We start from the raw sequence: 14,049 nt of genomic DNA on the forward strand, positions 1-14,049 counted from the left end.
TGAGCGCTCCAGTTAGGTAGCATTTGAAGCTGATGTAGAAAAGGAGTCTTGAGCCAGCTTGTGAAGGACTATTGGAGAGTTTTATTTTTTATTTTTATCTATTTTTTTTTATTTTTGGACAGAATCTTGCTCTGTCTCCCAGGCTGGAGTGCAGTGGCATGATTGTAGCTTACTGCAGCTTCGACCTCCTGGGCTCAAACAATCCACCTATCTCAGCCTTCTGAGTAACTGGGACCAGAGATGTGCACCAAAATGCCTGGCTAATTTGTTCATTTTTTGTAAAGATAGGGTCTCCCTATGTTCCCCAGGCTATTCTCCATCTCCTGGGCTCCAATGATCCTCACGCCTCGGCCACCCAAAGTGCTGGGATTATAGAAATGAACCACTGTGCCTGGCCTATTGAAGGTTTTTAATCTTCAGGGTTTCGACTTTATACCAACAACACTTAGAAGCCATCAAAGAATTGCAGGTATGGAAATGACATATACTTTTGCTTTTAGAAGAAAATCCTGATCAGTGTGCACAGAATTCTTCAGGGGGCAAGTGTGATTCATTCTGATAAGATAAAGCATGGCTTAGACTGGGAGACTGGCAGAGGCTTTGAAGATTCCTTTGCTCAAATTTTATTCAGCAAGTATTTACCATGCACCTACTATAGCAGGCAACATTTTTAGGAAATGGTGAATGTTACAGAGGTGAATAATACAGCAAGAGTCGTTGAACATATGGAGTTTATCTATTAGTTGGGGAGTGAATGTTGACAAAGGAATAAGTAAATACATAGGCAAGAAAGATACATTACCTGTGAAACAGCAGCAGGTAGACTGACAGTGGAGTATCTAATACAGCCTATGGAAGCCAGAAGATAGCGGGATGACATTTTTGGAGTACTAGTAGAAATGTCATATGAAGAACTCTGTAGGAATGTAACATACGGTCCCATATATGAAGCTCCTGGGTCAAGTATACCTGAACATAATTCAGGGATTTGAGGGACTTTCTTGTAACCCGAGGATCAAGATGTCAAGGAATTAAAAACATGTATAAAACATTGTTGTATAAAAACCCATTAAAAAGAATGGAAGACACTATAGTAAAATCATTGTGGGTTTAGTTATAACACATTTTAAAAATCTTTGATCCCTATCAATATTTATAAGAAAGAAGAAATATGGAATTATTTCCTGAGTCAAGGAGCAGGGAGAGAATGAGGAAGAAGAGGAGGAGGAGGGGGAGGAGGAGACAATAAATCTACTTCCCAAAGTTAACAAACAAAAAGTGGGAAGAGGTCAAAGACTACAAGGAGTAGAATTAACATCAATTGTTTCTATGTTTGAGTCTGAAAATTTTTTGTCCCTTCTCCACCAACCTATATATTGATACACATATAAATGCTAAAGGCATTTTTGAATTTGAACAAATCATTTTCTTTGTATGGCTGCCTTTAAAAAAAATCCAACCTGGTCACTCTTCCTCAACATTTGCTGAGGTCTAAGTGTTCAATTTAGAACACATGCTTTAATAACTCAGAGACCTGTCATTTGTCACAAATCTTGCCTAGAGAAGTACTCATTAGCGAATTAGGCAGAAAGAGGATGCAAAATAAAAAGGCACAGTAGTCCCCTGATATCCATGGAAGACTGGTTCCAGGACACCACCAAATCCCTCCCCGCAAATACCAAAATCCATGGATGTTCAAGTTTCTTAACATATCATGGCATAGTATTTGCATTTAACCTACACACATCCTCTTGTATACTTGAAATTATCTTTAGATTATTTATAATACTTAATACAGTGTAAATGCTATGTAACTAGTTGTGTATCATTTAGGAAATGATCACAAGAAAAAAAGTCTACAGATGTTAGTCCAGACACAGCCATCATTTTTTTTTCAAATATTTTTGATCTGTGGTTCATTGCATCCACAGATGTGGAACCCATGGATACTGTGGGCTAACTGTATTAATAAAAAAGTGGAAACATCCTAAGTTTCATGGGTGTTTACATTGGTCAGCAACTTCCTTCTGAAGAAGTATCAGAATTTGTGAGCAATGTTAATATTTTTGTTTTCTCACTAAGAGCCACAGTTCTGAATAGAGGTTTTGAAAAAGCCCTAGCAAGATTTCTTTAGCAATGAAACTAACATTTAACTGTATCATCAGCTTCGTGTTACATCTCTTTCCTGACAGTTGGGTGAGCCCTCCTCGGATGCTTGCTTCTGGCTACACGCCCCTTTACCCTTTTCTCTGCACCGTTTTCATCTTTATAAAGTCAGAGTTGGTGTCTATAGGCTCTCTACTGCCACATTCAAGACCTGCCTCGCTCAATGTCACCTTCAAGATGCAGAAATAGTGATTTGGGAAGGGGATTGTGAAATTTTCGAAGTCTTCCAAAATACTTTGAGAAACTATATTTGGAAGCACTTTGGGGGGAGAGGTTGGACAGGAAGGGTCTTCAGAGATCATCAAATTCAACTTTCTAAATCCTAAGGAGGAAACCGAGACTCCAGGATGTGAAGTCCCTTCTCTACCAAACTAGAATGGATGCAGGAGGAATGTCTGAGGTGCAATCCTTATCCTTTAGCAAAGGTGTCCTCTGCGTCTTCCTTAACCCATCTCTTGGACCTCCAGAAAGACAGCTGAGGATGGCAAGGGGAGTCTGGAACCACTGGAGTCGCCCCCAGCCTCCTCCTTGGAGGGCCCCCATGAAGGAGGCCCTTCAGTGACAGAGATTGAGAGAGAGGGAGGGCGAAAGGAAGGAAGGGGAGCCAGAGGTGGGAGTGGAAGAGGCAGCCTCGCCTGGGGCTGATTGGCTCCCGAGGCCAGGGCTCTCCAAGCGGTTTATAAGAGTTGGGGCTGCCGGGCGCCCTGCCCGCTCGCCCGCGCGCCCCAGGAGCCAAAGCCGGGCTCCAAGTCGGCGCCCCACGTCGAGGCTCCGCCGCAGCCTCCGGAGTTGGCCGCAGACAAGAAGGGGAGGGAGCGGGAGAGGGAGGAGAGCTCCGGAGCTAGAGGGCCGAGCGCCATGCGCCGCGCCAGCAGAGACTACACCAAGTACCTGCGTGGCTCGGAGGAGATGGGCGGCGGCCCCGGAGCCCCGCACGAGGGTCCCCTGCACGCCCCGCCGCCGCCTGCGCCGCACCAGGCCCCCGCCGCCTCCCGCTCCATGTTCGTGGCCCTCCTGGGGCTGGGGCTGGGCCAGGTCGTCTGCAGCGTCGCCCTGTTCCTCTATTTCAGAGCGCAGGTGAGTGGCCACCTTCCCAGGGGCGCGCGGCTGGGAGCGCCCATCTCCTTCCCCCGCACTTGGAAACTGAGTCTGGCCGCAGGGCTGGGCCCCCCAGAGCTTGCATATTCCGGAAGGGAAAGTGACTCTGAGAGAGGAAGCGTTGAGTTTGGGGACAACCTGGCGCAGGGCTGTCGGGCGCACCCTGCTCTCTCTCCGCGCACGCACCCCAGCTCCTCGGTGCTCTGGGGGCGGACTCCCCTGGCCGGACGATGGGTTTGAATCTCACCCCGTCCCTTCGCTGGGAAACAACACTGGCCTCTCACCTCTTCTGGTAGTGATTGCATACTTTTTCTCCCTGTCATTTCTCACTTGAAGTTAAGAATCAACTTCTGTTCACGTAGGAAAAAAGGTGAGCGCCTTCACTTGGGCATCTACCTTTCCCTTCCCGCCCACCACCCGGCGGGTTTCGGTTCCTGCGCCTGGCTGTTCTGCAGGTGTGCTGGGGCCACGGTGCTGGAGGGCTGCGCGGAGCGGGAGGTCGCGGTGCTGGTGCCCAGGTCGCCCAATGGGTGGGCAGAATGACACCGCGCGACCAGATAGGCGCGGGCTCGGGATGGGGGCTCTGCGGCTGTGGCGCTGTCCTGTGGGGGTGAAGGAAGAGGGACAGCCCCACGTGCCTGCTAGGGATGTGGGCGGAGGAAGGAAGCGAGGTGAGTGTGATGGCACAGTGTTACTACAGTCTAGCAAATAACCAACCTTCGGAAAGATGAAGAGGTTTTTTGCACGACGGTTAGGAACTGCAGAGAGATAGTAGGAAGGAAGGGGTAAATTTGTAATATTATGCTTTCTGGTGGTTTATGCTCTTGTGTTTTCTTGGAAATTGCAGTGCAGTTGGTTGGATTCATTCAAATATTCTTGTCTGGTGCTGTGAACTCTTTCTCAGAGGAAGTGGGGGGCTGACTGTGCATTTTTTTTTATGGGAAAAGAAAGTTGGGTTTGGACTACATTCGTTTTCAGATTCAAAGGTGATTACTAAACCAAACGGGATGCATCAAAACATGGCATTGCTTGAATTGTATGGTTTTTTGACATGTGCCAATGTCTCGAACTCCATTACTTTTAATCATAGGCTTTTTGTTAAGTATTCATTATCCGCTAGTTTGCATTTTCTAGAACTAGTGTGATTACCTACTTAAAGTAGAAATGCAATGAGCCACACTTCGGAAAATCTGCATTAAATATAATCTACTCATTGAGAGTTTTGTTGTTTCTAAAAAGACAACTTTTGAGTGGTTTGCTTGCAACACAGATAACAAATCTATATGAAAGTGACTAAACGTCTTTCTTTCACTGGAGTGTGTTGCAATAAGAATGGCTTACCCATTTTCTCATCCAGCATTTTGTTAATAACCCCCATTTAGTGCTTGTGCATGGAGTGCCAGCGTTGTGCATGGCACCGTCACCTGCGATGGAATGAGTTAAGAATCATTTATTCAACAGACAGTGTCCACTTACTATGGGCATGGAGCCAGATAGCAGAGTGGCCTAATAAAACCATTAAAATTCTTAGTCAAACAAAAGAGCAACAATCAGAAAAGGGATCAAAGATGCAGTACTTCTCCACTGTTTATCTTTTCTAACACCTTCGGGATATGGCATTTTCATTGCCATAATAGTGAAGAGAGTGTCCAATGTTGAACGAGCAGTAGGAAATGAAGGAGTTCTAGGAACCATGAACAGCTTGGCTTGGCAGGAGCTGTGGAAATCGGTGGCATGGCTGTGTAGGAAAGAGTGACCTGCTGGGCTCTTGTTAGAGTTGTTCAGCTTTTCCCTAGGAATTCTCAGTGGTCCCCGTGGGTGAGGAGTCAGGGCTTTCAGTGATCTCCCATCATCCTTTAGCAGTCTTGATGCTGTATGGATTGTATGGATGATAGTGAAACATTCAGAACCCCTTTTCAAAGTAAACATGTGAGTTAGTAAGTCTAGCCAGAAAATATTCCTTTGAAGAAGTTAATGTCATCAGACTTCTGGGTACGGTTTTCTTAAATACCATGAAAATTCGGTTCCTTTGACTTGTGCAAAATAATTTAGCTATTACTCTGGGCCCAATTTTGTATTGCATTTTAAAAAGGCTATCTCCTTCAGTAAAGAAAAAATATTAGGAGCAATGTGTTCATATGAATATACCACTAGATTGGGATGCATTTTACTGGATATTGTGTCTACAATTGTTACCCAACGGAGTCCTATTCATTTTGAGATACATTCTGAAATATTTACAGATAAAACTGCTTTGGTGTCTGGAATTTGTTTCAAAATAATTTCTGGTTGCTTACAGATGAAAAAAGATTTGCCATACATTGGTAATAGCTGAAGCGCTGATGCGTGCCTGGGGGTTCACTCTGTAATTCTTTCCCCTTTTATGTGTGTTAGAGACCTTTCAAAGTCTTAGCTAAGAGAATAGTCTCCATTTGACTTGCCGCTGATTTAACATTTTCACTTATATCGGCTCTTTTGGATTGGAACTTGGTACCAAATAAATCAGTAGTTTTTTGATTCCCACTAAAGTTGGGAATCAACTATCTGAGGTTTCTAAATGCATTTGAATGAGAACAAACTATCTAGTAACATGTTTGTAGTTTACAGTTAAAAATGACGAATTAGTTTTATTGTTTTTGTTTAAAGGTGGAGAAAAGAAGGTATGCAAGTCCTCAAGGAAAAGCAGTTTGAGTTTTTAAATGCATTTAAAAGAATGCCCAGAATAGTGTAAAAATTACGGTGACTGTTAAAAAGTTTTGTTTTCTTAAATGTTTGAATAGATAAAATTGAATCAGCCTCCTAAATGTTTGCAGATTGCATGTGCCTAGATGTAAAAAATACATATCTACTAGATCCGGTGTAGCTTGGCTTTTCCCCCACCACCCTGCCAAAGAGAAAATAGTGTGTGGCTTCTGCTATATATTTACCACATAGTATTCATACTTTGGTTTACAAAGAAAAAAAAATAAAAACCCTTTCAAAAAGTTGCTCTGTGTGTGTGTGTGCGTGTGTATGTGTCTTTAACATCCATATAACCATATTCAAAGCTTAGGGTTTAGCTATAAAGATAAACTTTTCAGAAAACTGAAGATGTTTTGCCCTTTTAACTTCTTCCCTCGATCCCCCAATATGCACAAACCAACCTCCCTGGTTGTTTGTTACCCAGGACAGCAGTCACTACTGAAAATCTGATGTAGAGGTGTGCACTGCCTGTTTGAAAACACAGATAACGAAGTAGCACAAACGTCAAGCATCCTGCCTCATTTAACCCTACAAATGATTAAGTTTCAAGGAAGTTAAAAAAAATGAGACAGTGTATTTCGTAGGCACCACATTATCTGACAAATGCATTTTAACAGTCCATTTTAAGTCAGATATTCAAGATTTACTTAATGTTTTCAGACATGTCTAAGTACAGTGAATTCATTTGTTACTCAGTTTACTGTGACTTTTGGTTGAATTTCTGTGTTCCTCAATGAAGTGTAAGTTCCATGAAGACAGGGACTGCTTGCTTTGCACACCACCTTATTCATAGCATCTAGCCCAGTGCCTGGCATGTCTAATTTACTGCAAAGTCTTTTCTAATGATTTGCAACACTACAGATATGCCCATTTCTGATTGTAATATGCAAATTATCAGATTAGTGGCTAAAATAGTATCATTTTTCAATCATGCAATCCTCCAACCAGACTAATGTGTGCTAGTAGGTAGGTTGTTGGGTAGGCGATACATTCGTTCAGTCAGTTTGTGGGCATTTGCTGAGGGTCCAGCATCAGTCTGGCTCCCTCCCTGCTCTGCAGTTCCTTCAGCTTAGAGGCCCTCATTTACCTGTGTGTGTGGCTGGCCTTGCACCCTGAACCTCTCCTCCTCCGTTTTCTCCTAGTCTCCATTTTCAGGAAAGGAGAGCTGCAAGGGCTTTGGAATGAGAAAGACATGTGGTTGTAGGTTAAAAATAAATTTCTAATGTGTGATCCTTGAGGAAACAAAATAAATGAGTATATTAAAAGCAATTATTCCATGCATTCTTGATTTCTTTTGGGAAAAAACGGTGGATGGGGTTTTATACATATTTTAGCTCTAATGCTGCCTTCCAAAACAGTGGTTCTCAACTGCACATTGAAAGTATTTGGGAAGAGGTTCAATGATTGGACACTTCCCTTAGGGATGTTGGTGAAATTGGCCAGTGAGGGGTGGGGTAGGAATGAGATGGGATCTGGGTGTGGGCATTTTTTTAAGAGAAAGGGGACAAAATCTTTGCATTGTACTTATTTGCATCAAATCAGTAACCATTATTAACTGTTTCAGTATCTTTGTACTAATTGATGTTACTTGTGAAACAATTTTAAAATTGGTGTCAGGGAACTTTGGAATTGTTTCAATAGTAGAAAATCTATATTTTAAAGCATGACTTCTCAAACTTTAATGTGTATAAGAATCACCTGGGATCTAGTTAAAATGCATATTCTCAGGCAGTATGCCAGGGTGAAGCCTGAAATTCTACATTTCTAGCAAGCCCTCAGTGAGCCCACGATGCTACTCATTGGACTACCCTGAGTATCAAGAATATAGGGTTCAGGTGCAGTGGCTCATGCCTGGAATCCCAGCACTTTGGGAGGCCAAGGAGGGAGGATTGCTTAAGCCCAAGAGTTCAAGACAAGCCTGGGCAACACAGCGAGACCCCATCTCTACCAAGAAAAAAAAAGGAAGAAATTAGCCAATTAGCCAAGCATGGTGGCCTGCACCTGTAGTCCCAGCTACATGGAAGGCTGAGGAAGGAGGATTGCTTGAGCCCAGGGATTTCAAGGCTGAAGTGAGTTGTGATTATGCCACTGCACTCCAGCCTGGGTGGGGGTGACAAAGCAAGACCCTGTCTTCAAAAAAAAAAAAGGAAAAGAAAAGAGAAAGAAAAATAATAAAGGGGACTGCTGCTTCTCTTAGACAGCTCTTAGCTTGTCAGCAGGACTCCAGCTTAACCTAGGGTCCCCCGGCATTTCCCCACTAAGGCCACATTATTCCTTTGGATCAGCAGTTTTCTGGTGGTGCGTCAGTTCAGGCCTTTGCATGATTCTTCTTTCCTGAGGTCTAAACCCAGTGACCCTTCATATCAGTTGCCTGGACTTTTCTGGTCTTGTGGGATACACACTGGCATAAGTAAGCCTTTTTTTTTTTGCAAAGTGTCTGATTGAAAACTTTACTTGTATAAAAATTCACATATTATGACTTGTATTAATTATTCTAAAGAATATAGGAAAAATACAGATTGTACACAGTTTTGCTTCACGGTGGTATCTCTTCCATGATGATTATAGATAGTCCTTATATGTGCAAGACTGGAATAATAAAATTTGTATTAGTGAGTATACATTTGTTAAAAGGCTGTCATTTCATTTTGAGAATCTCAGATATGGATAGGCTCTTTTTAGTTTATTTCTAATGGTTGGTTAATAAACTAACACATCATTCTGATTAATTTTTGAAAGAGAGAAAGAGAGACTTGTCATTAATTTGACTGAGCTTTGTAATCTCACTTAGCTTTTCTTTTTCGCTTAGTTTGTACATGCTAATAAGAAAATGCAGGTGAAGTACCTTGAATATTTAACAAACAAAGAGGACAAGTTAAATTCTCATTATTAAAACAGGTGATGGCTAATTATTGTTACCCTTTACTTCGCAGTTGAAACCACCACAAAGGCTTGGAAGGAGCAGGCAGACAATTTTAAAGAGTAGTGATTAAAGATATTCTAATGCTGGACACCTATTCTTAACAGGCAATCAGCTAATTACTCAATGGGTATATTTTGGGTGGGACAATTCCTTACATTACAGGAATCTTAGCATCCCTCCAGCACATGTCTGTAATATCTGTTCATGCAGCCTCCCCACCCTAATGTGATGACACCAAATATCACCTGCATCCATTCCCAAACACCCGCTGACAGGTATACCATTCCAGCTTGAGAAACACTGATGAGAGGGTCAACAAAAAAGACAGATGACACGTCTGACTTCAAGTTTTGTTTGGAGGTAAAAAAGTGGATTTTTCTCTCCCTTCTTTGGCTGATTAAGGAAAAAAGGCCAGGCAAACATGGTGGTTAAAGATGATGTTGATTTCGCCTGTCTTATATAGGTTTCATGCTCTGAATTTCAAAGTGGGCCTCATAATCCCATCTAGCATGTTGCATATAGTTGATTTAAAGACAAAAAGCTTCCTCTGCCTTCAGTGACCACATGTGATTTCCTTGGTGCCCCTCCCCTCTATGAACACTTTCATGTTGTTAGACAATTTTGACAATTTCCCCCATGAATCACGCACATACACTTCTGTCATTGTTAAAAGCCCATCGCAGGACTAACTGTGCCTTGTCCTGTGGATGATAGTCAGTTACTCGTTCAAATGAATTAGAAGTCAACGTTTTCACCATCTTGAGGTTCATTGTATTAACTATTAATTGTTGGGGACATAAAGACTCTTGCAAGTATGAATTTTTTGTTCTTAAGTCACACTGTATTAAATAGCAGGATGACTAGTGATAAGCACTCTAACGTCCTTACTGTTTCTCCTCCTCAGATGGATCCTAATAGAATATCAGAAGATGGCACTCACTGCATTTATAGAATTTTGAGACTCCATGAAAATGCAGATTTTCAAGACACAACTCTGGAGAGTCAAGATACAAAATTAATACCTGATTCATGTAGGAGAATTAAACAGGCCTTTCAAGGAGCTGTGCAAAAGGTAAGTCCACATTGAGGCTGATAAGTCAAGGGCCCTTGCTGACTCTACCAATACTGAAAATTAAAACTGGCTAAGTGCTGTTGACTCTGCTCTTTTTATTCTAATAATTTGTAAAAGAGCTACAGGGAATGCTTTAAAGAGATTAGCAGAATTATTTTGAAGTTGGTAGTGATTGATTATGGCAATCAGGGATGTTCATGCAAATATTCTTTTCTTTCTTTTCTTTTTTCTTTTAAAGAGGAGGGATTTAAATTCACACTTAAATTCACACCTTAAGACTAAGGTGGCTGTGGCCTGTCTGTGAGTCAGTATGCTAGTTTGAATTCCCTGACCTAAAAACCATCCGCTCAGTTCACAGGACTTTCTGGTAGCTGTTTCCTTTCTGTTTGGCTTCGTAATGGCAGGGACCCTTATTCCACATCTGTTGATCCAGGGCTCTGGTGAGAAGCAGTTGTAACTCTTGGTCCTTTGCTGTCATCTGTGGTGAAGTAGGCAGAGCAGGAAACAATGTGAGATGGAGATTCTGTGTCCGTGTTCTCATTTTCTGGGAGAACTGAGTGACAAGAGAAGAGTTAGGGACAGAGAAGACCAATGACTTCTCTTACACCGACAGCCCCAGTTGGGAAACACTGTAATAACTGCCAGTTTTACTTTCCCGGACAAAGCCAATCTTGAGAATTCTGCAGCCCAAGAATTATTTTACTCACTGACTCCACCAAAACCCAGGTAGAACACAAACAGTGACCCCAGTGCAAAACCTGTGTGTACGTTATATACCTGCATGCATGCATCCACTTCTACATCCCAGCCTCTGTGTTGCAACTCCCTGGGTCTCTGGTCATTCCAGAGTAACTCTTGAAGTTCTCAAAGCCCTTACCTCTAAATTTAATTCTAATGTAGTTTATTTTTTAAAAATCCACATATAGTAATATAATTATTTAAAAAGAGGACATGTGTCAGAAGTAGAGGTAGGAAGATGTAGCTGTTTTGTAAAGCCAGCTAACAAAGGTGAACGTCTGTAATACCATCAGAGGTAGAGGAAGGAAGATGTAGCTGTTTTATAAAGCCAGCTAATGAAGGTAAACGTCTATAACACCCTGATAGTTGAGATTTGCTGTATTTCATCGAATCTAAGATACCAATTTTCAGCCTACTTTGTTATTTCATGCATCACTAAGAAAGAAGAAACTGTTGATTAAAAAAATTAAACATGATCATCATAGGTTCTAGTTGTATCTTAATTCCAGAGATATCAAAATGTTAAAAATTGTGCATTATAGAATGCATGAAGTACCTATTAGTTTAATGTGTCTATAAGAAAACACATTGCTTATGAAAATTACTTTTTCATTATCATTAGTGTGTAGGTGTTTGGCTTCATGCAGAATAGATGTATATGTTTAAATTCAGTGATCCTTAATCTTACAGTGTAATTTTTGAGCTACAGCAACAGCAATTCTGTTAATCTATTCATTTTTATTGTTCTGTTTTATATTTCATTTTCATTTGTTTGCTTATTGTCCCACTTGTGAAGCTTATCTCTTAAATACTGAGTAATCTGTCTATAAACAACCTACTCACATGCACTAGGGGCAATCTGCTAGTTCAAAATGGCATTTCATATTAAGGTAATTCTGGTTGGGCAAAAGATTGTGCCCTAATGTTCTGTTTAGATTGACTCATGTTGTAACTCCTCAAAATGATGAGATAAACTTTTTATTTCATTGGTGTGCTGGTTCTTAAAAGTTACCCTTTGAGTTCCTTATGGAAGAATAAGTATGGAAAATCAGCCAAGTTAATTCTGAAAATAAATAATATTACGAACAAGGGCAGGCACGGTGGCTCACACTTCTAATCCCAGCACTTTGGGAGGCCGAGATGGGAGGATCACGTGAGTCCAGGAGTTTGAGAACATGCTGGTCAACATAGTGAGACCTTCATCTCTACAAAAAGTAAAAAAAATTAGCTGGGCATGGCAACCTGTGCCTGTAGTTCCAACTGCTCAGGAGACTGACTTGGGAGGACTGCTTGGGCCTGGGAGGTGGACGCTGCAGTAAGCTGCGGTTGCACCAGTGCACTCCAGCCTGGCAGCCTGGGTGACATAGCAAGACCCTGCTAAAAAAAAAAAAAAAAAAAAAAAGAAAGGAAGAAAGGAAGGAAGGAAAAAGATTATTAACATTATTTATGAGACTGCAAGAGTGGTTCAATACCAACGGGTTAAAGGAAAAAAATATATTATCATCTTATAGATCCTGAAAAGTGATTGACAAAATTTTGCACTATTTCTGATGTTTAACATCCATTAGAAAACAGAACTGGTTGGATTCTTGATGTTATTACGAATGTAATAACTTTTTATGTTTTTACATAAATGTAAAATTTTAAATAACTTTTTACACGAGTTTTAACTAAAAGTTACCTAATGATTAAACATAAGAGCATGTTTCTTAAAGTCAGGAACATGACCAAGATGCCCACTGTCCCTACGTTATTTAGCGTTGTTCTGAAGGTGCCAGCTAATGTAATTACACAAGAGAATGAAATAAGAAAATATATATAGAGAAAAGAGGGCAGAATTTGCATGTGACATGATTATATACTTAGGAAAATTCAAAAGAAGCTGAAATGCTACAAGCAGGATAAAATAAATCAGTTTGTAAAAATTAATAAGTAATAATCACTAGCTGTCCTTATTTCAAATAACTAGAAAACATGAGTGAAAGATTTCATTCATAATTTTTAAATGCTCTAAAAATAAACATAACAAGAAATGTACAAGGCTTATAGGAATAAAACTAGAAACCTCTACAGAGGCATTTAAAATACGATTGGATAATGTAAAGACATAACTATGCACAGTCATCATAATTTTTGGGGTATAACTTGGGCCAAGGACAGCAGACAAATCCATGGAAGAGAACAAGCGGCTTACTGTGTGTCTCTCTGTGTGTGAATGTATGTGTGTATATAATTTAATATAATATAACATTACTTTAAATAAGTGAACATATTCTGAATTCTTAAAAAGCATATTGTTCATTCTTTTTTAAAAGTTATAGTAATTTCTCTTGTCCTAAGTAAAAATAAATCCCAGATTGAGAGACTACTTGGTAGCCAATTGTTGCTCACTGGCAGTAGTGTCCCTTAACACTTAGTGTGGCTTCACTGAACTTTTCTGCCACCTCCTGCCTCATCAGAACATTATCCCACTTCGTTTGCGATTTCTAAGTGACTCCTTAGGTAGTATGGCAAAGCAATTTGTATGTAAAGGTGTTAGTGAGCAATAATGGCAGAATTTTCACTATTTTAGGATCCTTTTGGAGACATGATGCCTCATTCCAAATGAGTAACACTAATAATGAGAGATTCACTACTTGGCAAACCATAAGGAGAAAATTGGTGGTCAGGCAAGAATAATCAACTGCGCTTATTAAGGGCCCGTAGTCTTAATTATACTGATAGGTTATTATGACTCACAGGATGAGTAGAACTTTATTTCATCAATTTCACATTTGCTTTTGTTTTGTTATAGGATCTCAGCCTTTTTGCATAGGTAAAATATCAGACACAAGTAATCCTTTTTAAAGAATTATAAATTAAAGCTGTTATACCAATGTGTGTTTGGAGGTAGAAGATGCCATTTCTTCCCCTTAGACAGGATCTTTAGGAAAGAGACAATTCTTATTTATACCTTATCATTAGAATCAATCAGTGTTCATTAAGTGCACGTAATGTGCTAGGCACCTTGCCATGTCTTTCCCTATACCCAAGGATTTACCCTTCTCTTACTCTATTCAGATAATTATTTGCCAAATGTGTTATCCTTTGATGAGGATTATCGGTTAATGTGACATTCTACACATCTTGCCAAAATAATCAGATTTCTCATTTCTCTTGCCAATGCTAAAAATAGGATGGATGCATTAGGCATTCTTAAGTAAGTTTGTACCTTAGTTTTATTTCTAATGTAGATATTGAGTGAACCCTTAAAACAAAATTACATGTGTGGCTGCAATCATTATTGGGAGATCAACCCCTCCAGTGGTAA

At 40.5% G+C, this 14,049-nt stretch overlaps 1 protein-coding gene across 3 annotated transcripts in view; it reads left to right on the forward strand.

Moving 5' to 3' along the window:
- The first annotated feature begins 2,086 nt into the window (after positions 1-2,086).
- Positions 2,087-14,049, forward strand: part of TNFSF11 (TNF superfamily member 11) — a 34,755-nt gene continuing 22,792 nt past the window's right edge. The window contains exons 1-2 of one of the 3 annotated variants that reach the window (XM_522750.5): positions 2,087-3,243; positions 9,834-10,001. In XM_522750.5, coding sequence (XP_522750.3) covers positions 3,025-3,243; positions 9,834-10,001 — 387 coding nt within the window. In that variant the 5' untranslated portion in view covers positions 2,087-3,024. Of the gene's footprint in view, positions 3,635-3,700; positions 3,936-9,833; positions 10,002-14,049 lie in introns of those variants that run through there. The other 2 variants (XM_063792101.1, XM_063792100.1) reach the window with 2 other exon arrangements.

The sequence above is a fragment of the Pan troglodytes genome, chromosome 14 (assembly GCF_028858775.2).
Source record: "Pan troglodytes isolate AG18354 chromosome 14, NHGRI_mPanTro3-v2.0_pri, whole genome shotgun sequence".
In the NCBI taxonomy this organism is placed as follows: domain Eukaryota; kingdom Metazoa; phylum Chordata; class Mammalia; order Primates; family Hominidae; genus Pan; species Pan troglodytes.